At 39.8% G+C, this 11,715-nt stretch overlaps 1 protein-coding gene across 1 annotated transcript in view; it reads right to left on the bottom strand.

Moving 5' to 3' along the window:
- Positions 1-1,992: 1,992 nt before the first annotated feature.
- mettl15 (methyltransferase 15, mitochondrial 12S rRNA N4-cytidine) overlaps positions 1,993-11,715 on the bottom strand; it is a gene marked incomplete at both ends in the record, with an annotated part of 64,502 nt that continues 54,779 nt past the window's right edge. The window contains one exon of the mRNA XM_083890854.1: positions 1,993-2,423. Coding sequence (XP_083746980.1) covers positions 1,993-2,423 — 431 coding nt within the window. The remainder of the gene's footprint in view (positions 2,424-11,715) is intronic.

Raw genomic sequence — 11,715 nt, 5'->3', positions numbered from 1 at the left:
TATTATAGTCCAATTAAAAATATATATGATACAATTCGAAGTGCTCAAAGTACTCAAACCATAAAATAAAATATTTTTGAATGATTTAATCAATATTTTATTTGCTTGTTTGTTTGTTTGTTTGAGAATATTGACACAAATCTAATTCCAATATAATTATCAGAGTTCTGGTTGTGGCTCAAATAAGGATACAGCTTCAGGATTATAAAAAAAACCTGCAACCAGTTAAAATATATATATATAATACAATATAATATAATTTCTATAATTGATTTTTGTTTAAAAATGTTTTTTATAATAATGCTAATAATATATATATATACATATATATATTATATATATAAAAAGTACTAAAATATTACTCAAGTAGAAGTAAAAGTAGTCGTCTGTAAATGTACTCAAGTAGAAGTAAAAAAGTAGTTCATTTGAAATGTACTTTAAGTAAAAGTTACTTAGTTACTTTGCGTGGGGTGTGAGGGTAGTAGAAATATGACAAGGGATCAGAAATCCAAAACTATTTTGGAGCTCACGCGCCCGATGCGACACAGGATATGACGTCACTTTTGGCCACGCCCTCTATGTTCATGCGCCAGTGCTGGTGCTAATCACATCATCATCATTCGTCTGGTTCTGGTGTATATTTTCCCCCTGTAGGATTTATAAAGTAACTGAGTACAATACTTGAGTCAATACGTACTCAAGTAAAATACAAAGTCCTGATTTTAAATTGTACTTAAAAAATACAAAATACACAAAAAAAGGTATTCAATACAATAACTTGAGTAAAAGTATTTTGTTACTTTCCACCTCATACATATACTTTTACATACATATACATATACATATATATATTTGTGTTGGGAAGTCCAATTGTCCAAAAGTGTCATATAACTTTATTGTTAAAGCAGAACTATGCAGGATTAATACCCTAAATTACTGTAATCGTGAAATGGCTCGATGCGGGGGGACTGAAGGCCGTCTTCACTCCCCCTACTGTCTGTTCTCAGTCCTCAGAGGAGGCGGCTATAAGAGCCAGACAGCGATAGGTGGAAAAGAAGCAGAATAAAGAGTAAAGTGTTGAGCCAAACATGAGTTAACATCAGACGAAGGAGAAGAATTGAAAAATACAGAATCATGACCTGGCTCCATGGCTTGTGTTTACCAGAGGGGGGAGAGCATATGAACTGGATAGAGCACCGCCCCTTCGCTTCCGTTCATTCCTATGAAGCTGCTCACCCAGCGCATATGCCAAAAAAGTGTTTTGACTTCCGCATGTATTTCCGGGTTATGGGGCCCATAGAGCATGCGCAGTAGTGTCACTACCATATAAAGATCTATAAAAGCCCGTGTCCATGTCTCGAGGTGTCCTGTGGACACTTTTACAGGCGTCTCTTTTACTATTGCAGTCAATGGGGAAATAGCTGTTTGGGCTTCTATGGGGTTTTCTGTTGCAGTACCCACAGTGGCCACCATGTAAAAATTGTCTTCAAGGCAGAGGGGGGGGGGGTGCTCTATCCAGTTCATATTATACATCCATGGGGGAGAGACATTGGATGACGTTTTACGGTGGAATATGTACTCCAAAACTGTAGGGGGCACTCCATACAAAAATAGGAGAGAAAAAAGCGACCAGATTTGCAAAGTTCCAAGCAAAAAAAAAAGTGAGGCAGTGGCATTATTGTGTGGAAGATTTATTCCTTACCCATCAGTGCCCTCAGAAACTAACAAAAAAAAGTCAGTCATGCATAAAAGAGGATAACAAACTTTAGTGGCTTCCCACCAACAACAAAAACAAGACAGTTGTGATCGTTGCGACAACTTTACACCACTGCCAGCTTGACAAGCTGCATCTCTGCTGTGGTGAAGCTCTGGAACATTCACAGTGACGACGAAGACACAACAGCGGACCAATGCAGTGTAAAATGACTGAGTTATTCTGGCTGTCAAGGTAAAAAAGCTGAAACCGATGAAACGAGATGCCAAATACAGTAATTAACATCTGAGCGCCGCCCTGAGTTTAGCCGAGCGTCCTCGAGGATTCTCGCTCACGTCGTCCTTTTCTGGGGTGATCACTTTCCTTCGCAGAGGAAGCCAATCAGCACTTCCGCTGACTCTTTCTTCGTCCTCCGCTTTCTCCTTCCTCTTGGTTTCCTTCCTCGGGCTGAAGTGATACCGATCCAGATTGGACAAATCGTCTCCCCTGAGGAAACGCTTGACCAGTCTGTCTTCCAGCGAGTGAAAGGTGATGACGCACAGACGCCCTCCAGGTCTCAGCAGCGACCGGGCGGCACACAGGCCCGCGTGAAGCTCGTTCAGCTCGTCGTTCACAAAGACGCGTAAGGCTTGGAAAGTTTTCGTGGCCACATGTGCAGGCCTGTGCAGGCGATCTTTACGTGCATAGGCAACAGCAGCAGGAAGTGAACCTAGAGACAAATAAATCAAGAGTCAATCAAATACGAAGAACTGGATTACTGGTTACCCTGGATTTCCACTGGACGCGTTACAGCCACGGCACGTCAGCAGCGCGGTTGCCGTTGCAAATCGCTTCCATTCTAATCAATGAGCGCATTTCCGCAAAAACAAGCTATTTGAACTTACTCGTGACACTTTTACTGGGATTCGTCATGACGTTGTTTTGGAAATAGAGGAAGATTTACGGTAATTTACTCAGCTGCATTCAGATAAAACTCTGGCTATTTTCCTGACATAAATCAGAATTCATATGTCCTCTTCCCATCTCCTGCCAGCTCCCTTGTCAAATTTCTGAATGATGTCCAAGTGAGCGCCAGCTCCAGCTGAACGTATCTGACCCAGACAATCCGTCACGGTTGTGATACAGGACAACGCAAGTGTAAAAATCTGTTTAATGTATAAAACAAAGTCAGACCAAAAAAAAAGAAAGCAAAGGGCACAGGGGTTAAGTAAACAGAGATCAATACTACGGGGGAAACAGGACATGAGGAGAGAACCAGAATCATAACAGCGAAACAAGCAAAAATCGAGTAGATAAACAACTGGACACAGGCGAGACTAGTTAGGCATGAGGCTAAAAGGCAGGAGGTGACAATCCAAAAAAGGACAAAAACACAACACCAGTAACTACAAGACAGAAATAACTCAACTTAATCAGACAAATTGAATTCCAACTGAAGGTCAAATCAATCAAAAACACTGGGAATAAACAACGGTACAGGTTCAGGATATTGGTACAATCTCGGGCTGCAACTCAACTCGACCGTTTTAGCAGACGCACACCGCACATTCGGATTTCAGGTGGCGCGTTGACGGAGAGTGAAAGAGCACGTAAAAGGCAGAAAATGTCCAAAGTGTGGGACCATTTAACGCTTAAACAAGGAGCCAACAAGGTGCAGTGTAACCACTGTAAACTACTACTGGTGTACCACAACAGCACGTCCTCAATGATTCAGCATCTGAGCCCAAAGCATCCAGTTGCTAACGCTAAAGGCACACGCTAACGTAAACATTGATGTTAGCTGAGTTGATGTAGCTTACTCGGGCTGCAGCTATCGAATAGTTTTGTAATCGAGTATTAGACCGATTATTCCTCAATTAATTGGATTAAAAAAAAAAAAATGTCAATAAAAAAAATAAATAAATAATAAAGTGTGTTTTGCGTCCTCGATTAATCGAAGAATAATTGGTAGAATACTCTATTACAAAAATATTCGATAGCAGCCCAGTACAATCCCCTCCAGGTTTTTTTTTTTTTCTTTTTTTGTAATGTAGATTTCCCAGAGTTCACATGTGGGGGAAAAAAAGTCACTTTTCACAGTTCAATCTATGTGAAGTTTAACCCAGGGAAAAACTGTGCACTCTGTTGTCTTCCAGCCACAGGAGCTGGGACTGACCTGTCACTCAGGAAATACGGTTTGTTTATATTCTCGTTGATGCGAGTGCAGGGTGAAGAAAGAAAAAAACAAAAAACACACACACACACACACAAGCATTGGAGGTGGAAGGTTGCTGCCTGCCTGCAGTAATAAACTTCAACTGCTGTTGTTAGTCAGCTAGTTATGCTAAGCATCATACCCAAACTATTTTTAAGTATGGGAAATAGGAGAGGAGGCTGTGACATGCAGTAAATGGTCTGGAAAGAAGCCAATACTTGAACTTATTGTTTGTGGCATTTGTATGTAGGATTCTCCCAAAGCTTTCAGCTGACATGTCACTCTCCTCTTTTCTCATTTCATGTCCTGTCTGCGCTTCTTTCCACCAAAGGAGATGACATCTTCCTCTTATTTGCACCTTAAGGTAAAGATCAATTACAAACGCTCTGAATATGATGAATGAATAAAGTCAGCTCACTGTCAAAGTGCATCAGGGCAAATGGATCATTTCCTCAATTTCATACATAAATTAAAATGATTCCTTAAGAGGTTTGCAAATATTTTCAATGGATCCTTGTTCAGGATGATGTTGACTATTATTATAGAAAATTTCAAGTCATTTCAAGATACTTTTTTTTTCAGAGCAAATGGATCATTTCCTCAACTTCAAATTCAAATATTCCTTGTTAATCACCACAATGACTCAGAGGCTGTTAAATTGGGGTATTAAATTAGGTTTTTCCTGCACAGGTCTGCTATCATTTTTGTTTCAAAAAAAAAGAAAAAAAGAATTATTTTACTCTGACGTGCTGCGTTTGCGACATTAGCAACAGATATAGACGTTGAAATGGTGGTAAAAAGATCGTTCTCACTGTCTGCTTCATCATGAAACACATGTGACTCATGGAAAAGACTTGTATTTCCAAAAGCACCAGACATTTGCGTGTCTCATGTAGGCAGTGTGGTCACTTTTATCAGTTCACATGTGCCTAAATGGAAAAAAAAGAGAGAGAGAGACATTCTGCGCTGCACATGCTTTCACATGTGGACTTCCCCTAAGAAAGAAAAGAATGCGAGCGTCACAGAATGAAGACATTTTAGTGTGATTGTGACTGAAAGTTCAGCAAGAAGAAAATTTGATTAAATTTAATTTACCTTGTCTTTGAAATATAAACTTTTTACTTGTTCTACCGATTCATTCCAGAAGCAAAGATACAGCAACTTCTAAATTTAAAAAAAATAGCTGCTGGAAAACCTGCAAACCACACTGCCAACCATCAGGATCAGCCCACAAGTGTGTGAATAACACTTAAAGGGCACGTTTGTAGTTAGTGACATCTAGAGCATAATGTTCAGCAGAAAACATGCGATGTCAGCGATGTTGACTGCTGCTCTTTCTTCAGCAACACAATAAATATCACCTCTTCCTCCTCGGTAACGTGACAGAAACATGGCGTATGGGGATTGTGGAGGACTTCACGGTAGAGGCTTTTTTTTATTTTTTTTATTATCAATCCAAGCCCACGGAAATCATACAATAATTATTATATAGAAATTTTACAACATTGCTTTGTATGGACAGTAAATTTCGATTTTTACCAATATAGGCCCAGAAATATTACAAACTGTACCTTTAAAGAGGCGAAAATGCCTTAAATCTATACAGGTCCAGTTAGTGTGAAAACAGTAACCTTTGACTAATTCTGGTTGTCCTTAATTGAGAATAGCTACAAATTGACAATGCTACTGTGGTTAATATTTTTAGATTTTTACCTTTTTAATGAATCCCTCAATTGATAAAAATGATAAAATTCAAAAAAGTTGAGAGAAGTAAGCTTCACAATGAACATTCATGGCTTATGGCTCTGCAAATGGCCTGAATATGCATGCATATTGTAGTATTCTGCATCAACCATTACGCATTGGTGCCACATCTTTAGCGTTATTAAATATGACTTATTATAAACACAGAGTGCACAGAGTGAGCTTGTTTCAAGGTTGGCTCCAAGACAAAGCTATTGTGTTCATTCCTTGCAATCACAGAAACCAAAATATAGATAATGAACAAGTCGAGAGGAAATTATAGTGTCTTCCTGCTTCTAATGAAAAAATGATAAAGTTCACAGATGATGTCATTTTTGAGGACTGATCTTAGCATCAGACATTCCTACATGTCTGTCTTGATGTTGCCTCAGTTGTCCTTGGCCAAATAAATTCAAATACAAACAAAAATACAAAAACCAATTTCACAAATGAACGCTGTTTTTTAGTGTGTATCTGTGCCATTACCACGTTTATGAAGCCCTAAAGTTTCGAAACAAACAGCTCAGCCACTGCTGAGAACGCTGTGTTTTATTGTAATCTTGGTCTCAGCGAGATCTCTGAAAAAAAATGTCCCGGTTACGTAAACATCGGTTCTCCGGAACAGCAGATCCTCCTACTCTGGGCACTAGTCCGGGCACATCCGGTTGCGTACATTGTACCGCAGAAGAAGAATAACGTCCGTTGTGGAGGTGTTCCACGAGCAACAGTGTCTTCTGACTCTGGGTCTGACTCCGGGTCAAAGTCATAAAAGGGACTGCGGCGGGGAGTCGTGAAGAAGCTATTTTTAAACACTGTTAAAACAATGTTTTGATAATGAGTAGCAGTGCATCCACCGTTCCAGAGGGGGGAGCTGTGCTTCTGAGAGCAGGTGTGCCGATTACGTCACTTTCAGGTATTGGCCAATCACAAGACAGTTGGGAAAGCTCTACGTTGGCGGGCCAATCACAACACAGTCTGTCTTCTGGGGGTGAGATTTCAGTCTGAAACAGCGCGGCTGACGAGAGCTTCAGTGAGGAGAGATTTCTATTGGCTCGTTTACAGCAACTAGGAGGTTTTTGACCATAAAACCAAGTTAATGTATGTTTTATATGTACCTCCATAACTTACATATGTGTGCCATAGGACCACTCTATGGGGGCTTTAACTTATCACGGACTGCAGAGCCTTCTTCATTTTTCTTGATAATAGCAAAATTGCCCAACATCATCTTCATGTCAGGTCTTGCTTTTCAGACTAATATACTGTTAGGAGGTGAAGCCTCAAAAAACTTTTGACCCGAGTGTGAATGAAAGTGATTAAAGCATTCCTAAAGACAACAAAGAAGAAATGACGGTAACACTTTAGATTAGGGAACAAATATTCACCATTAACTAGGTGCTTACAAACATATATAAGTTGCATACTAGCCCTTTAATAGTAATCATTACGCACATATTAACACCTTATTCGGCATAAACTTATTCTACCTCTATTACAACATGAATTAAGATTTTTCCTGCATACGGTGTTAATACATGCTTAATATTTACTAATAAAGGGCTAGTATGCGACTTATACGCATGCTAGTAAGCACCTAGTTAATGGTGAATGTGTGTTCCCTAATCTAACGTGTTACCGAAATGACAGGAAGATGAAAATCAGTGAGCAGCAGGTCCATCTGAAGGCTCACTGTGTCACTGTGTGAAAAGCAAATGAATCCCGTGATCAGTCTCAGTTCACCGAATGCCAAGTTCAAGATAAGTCTCACTGAATGCAGAACAACTCCTCCTCCTCGTGCCCCGTTAAACTGTAAACTGTTAAGGAGGGGAAAAAAATGCTGAAATATTGAGCTTTGTATAGTTATTGCTGTTGTTATTGCTTGTGGCTGGTGCACTCAGTCATGACCTGCTGTCTGTAAAATGAAGTGTGATTTATGTTTCTCTGTTTCCCCTCAGCACAACCTCACTCTTTAAAATTCCTGCGCAGTTTTGCATGAAGGACTCTCCATGCATATCTCCTCTTCAAAATGCACTTTACACTCGAGAAGAAAGAGAAATGACTCACAAGCACCTGTTTGATAAATAACACGCACGCTTTTAAGACACTAACAAGATCGACAATATGGTCATAAGAGGTGAGGGTCAGAACAGAAACTGAAGACAGTAAAGTCAGAGAAGAACTCACATCATCAAATCGCAGACAAAAGGACTAGAGACTCGTATAGAGTTCGAGAAAACAGCAATAAATAGAGAAGTGAGTGATGTGGCATTTCTCTCCTCCTGCACTAAACAGCCCAAGGTGTGACTCACACTGCAATCAATACAATGCCTGCACAGCACGGACCAGCCCCGGTCTGGCCTCACCACACCCTGCGCTCTCTGTCTCTAATTCATCCCTCAGAGGTCCTAGAGACGAATCCGTCTCCTGCGAGGAGAGATTAAGATGTGTACATAACGTGGAAATCGGGTAGTTAAGAGGAAACAGGAGCTGATTGCATCGCGCACAGAACAATATAGAATCAATATGGCATAACTTTTCTTCCCGGCTTCGTGTCATGTCTCCTCTTGTGTTGCTCTAAGCATTGACGACCACAGTGTTTGATGCTTTGGTGCGACAAGCTGAATGATTTCAATGTTTGCTTCATAAAAAGATAATGCTCTGCTAGATCTACATGTCATACACTGTGTACATTTATATTACATTTAAAATGTCTCCCTGCCATAGGCTACAGACCAAGCTCCTTGGTCTTGTTGTCCTTGTCGTGTCTTCACTGCGCTCATTCATGGCAAATAAAACTGATGCAGATTCTGTAAATACTCTAAATATGTGCTGATGTATCTCTGATACTATATAACTGCATCGGTGCGGGCAAGCAGCATGTGCATGCCTTCATATTCGTTCAAGGTAAAATAACAGTGCATCTACAAATTATTTTCTCCAAGTCCAATGTTTAGTAAAGTTAAGAAGATATTCACACATGTCTAACACTAGGCGTCTGTGATATAATGTTGTAATTGTCATGAGTGGCTGTGGGACCTTTTGTCTTGCAGGTGTAAGACATGGTTTTGTCTAAAAAGCTGTCAGTGCAACGCTAATGTGTTTCTATATTTCATATTTGAGGCCCTCTTAAAGCTAAAACACCTAAAACACACGTGGTTTTCAGGTGAAAACCGGTGTACATGGGTAACTATATATGTTGTTTGTTCATCCAGGTTCACAAATGTGATATAAATCAGCGTAACTACTGTCTCTCTGGTCAGACTTTTGCATTTGCCTTGTTCGTCCAAGTATTCAACCCACTCTTCTCTCAGCTGCTCGGTGTCAGATTTCACCACCAGACCAGACCACTCCCCCTACACTGTTCCCCACTCTTCCTCCTGACTAAAGCCATGTTTATATGTGTTGTTTTGTTGTTTCTATTTGAGTCTTTTAGGTATTATGTTTCTATATATTCTGATGTAAAGCACTTTGTTTCAGCTGATGTTTTTAAAGAACTTTATCAATAAAGTTGGATTGGATTAGATTGGATGTTTCCACCGAGTGGATCGGTTCGGTTCGGTTCGGTTCGGTGGTCCTAATTTACATTAGGAATAGTAGCAACATAATCAGCCCCAACTGTTCCATTCTTTGACACCCTTCCCTTGGGGTACCAGAGTTAAAATGGTACGGTTTGGTCAGGGTGGAGCTAGATTGAAGAACACTAGACTATTGAACACAACCACCCTTACCTTTAATCTAAAACTTTTCTAACTTAATAGAGGGTAGAAGGAGCTGAAAGTACTTCATTAAAAACCTGTTTGAGTTAAAAAATATACAGCCTAAAAGCTCATCAGACAGTTATTGGCATCGGAAAAATAATCAGATCTTTTGTTGTTTAATGTGAAAATGGAGGTTATGTGCTGGCTGTACACCATAACAAAGTAACAAATAAATCTGCGTACTTGGGCGTTTAGCTGTTAGTGCCACCTGAGTAAGGCAGCAAAACAAGTGTCTAACCCCGCATGACTAAAGTCTAAAAGTCACAACTGTAAAGGGCTTTTTTGAGGTTAAAACTTGGTTTTAGGATCAGGTTAGAATTAGGTTAAGGGTTTTCTTTGAAAGGCATTACGTGTCATGTAATAATCATTTGAACTTTTTTTTATTGGGAGAAGATGTCACCCAACCAGCCTTCCTTCACACACTCTTTTCCTGGAGCTGTACAACACAAACATTACTCAGCCTCCTGTGTTGACAATGAACACTGGCAAACAGATTCAAACCGTTTTTTCTGTCCAATATCAGTAGCCCTCCATGGGACACGGGTTAGTGTGCACAGTTGTGTTCAAAATAATAGCAGTCCAACATGTCTAACCAGATCAATCACTGTTTTTGGTAGAAATGATATCACAACATGGCAAATCATTTACCAGTAGGTTTAGTAGAGTCATAGAAAACCAATAGACCCAACATCAAGGTCTGCATGCTCCTGAGTCTTGAATAATTCATTGAAAGCGCCGTGTTCAAAATAATAGCAGTGTGGAGTTCAATTAGTGAGGAAATTAATTCTGTGAAAAAAAAAAAAAAAATTCTGTGTCAATCAGGTGGCCCTTATTTATGGAGACATCGTTTATAAGAACTGCATACTTTAACGAAAACGTTGATTGGAGAGGGGAAAAGGTATAAAAAAATGTTTTTATTAAATTAAAGGCTGCTTAGCTAAAATGATCTCTATTGCTTTAGAATGGAAAGCAAAACCAGAGACATGGAAGGTAACTGAAGACTACCGTTCAAATGGATCGAAGAATAGCCAGAATGGTAACGACTCAGCCAATGATCAGCTCATTCAAGCCACAGTACACTCTGAAGACGGTGAAGCATGGTGGTGCAAGCATCATGATATGGGGATGTTTCTCCTACTATTTATCACATACCAGGGATCATGGATCAGTTTGCACATATCAAAATACTTGAAGAGGTCATGCTGCCTTATGCTGAAGAGGAAATGCCATTGAAATGGGTGTTTCAACACCACAACGACTACAAACACACCAGCGAGCGAGCAACATCTTGGTTCCAGACCAACAAAATGACGGACTTGAATCCGATAGAAAACTTTCTGAGGCAAAACCAAGAAATGCATGGGTTGGAATACCTGTTCACAGGTGCAAGAAGTTGGCCGACTCCTTATACAGTTATCTATTCTAAATATTAGTTTAGTTGATTCACAGGGATGATAAATCCTAAAGAGTTTTCAATTGATACAGTAAGTGTTTGAGTTTGTAAAGAAAAATGACACTGCTATTTGAACAGCCCAATATTATTTTTTCTTACATTTCTCTCAAGTAGTTAAAGGTGCCATATGTAAGAATGTGGCCAAAAACTGTTACTACATTCAAATTCAAAATACAGAGGTTTTTTAGGTTTCGTTTTCTGACGTAACTGGCAACCCGTGGTTGCTCGGCAGCTGAGACTCTACTGACTGCAATGATTGGTAGACGGCGGTAGGTGGCGCCACATGCCAAAACATGATTTCAAAACATAAACATAATTTGCAGTCTGCAAAATATTTTTTTTAACGCAAATATTTTGGCTGTGAGTTCAGTTTGTTATATGAACATTAGGGTGAATTCCAAATTCCTTGCTTAACCCTCAATCTCAAAAATGCGCGCTCCCTCTAGTACAAGTGCTGTCCCGATTCTCAGAAAAATTAAGTTGAGGGGCAAGTTTAAGGGCTGTATCGTCCTCAATATTGAGATTTTCCGAAACCACCCTTGGGAGCAAGGGCTACCCAGAATGCATTGCGTGTTTTCACATAATAAAGATGGCTGTAACAACTGTAACAACACACTGGATAAACAGCTAAAAATATAACTTCCAAATGTCCACAAATCCCAGCTGGAGACAGAGAGCGACAGACACAAGAAGGTTTGGAGATAACAGATGAAACATACAGTAATGAGTCATATTTAAAATTGATGCTCACACACAAGAAAAAATGTTTTACAACTTAGATGGTGCTGTGCAAAAGTTTCAGGCTATAAATACAGCGAGGATGGTTTGAATAATAGGATGCTCGGAATAGTTG

The sequence above is a fragment of the Microchirus variegatus genome (genome assembly GCF_963457635.1).
Source record: "Microchirus variegatus genome assembly, chromosome: 6".
NCBI lineage: Eukaryota > Metazoa > Chordata > Actinopteri > Pleuronectiformes > Soleidae > Microchirus > Microchirus variegatus.
The sequence above is the reverse complement of the archived record's forward strand: the minus strand, read 5'-3'. Positions and strand labels throughout refer to the sequence as shown.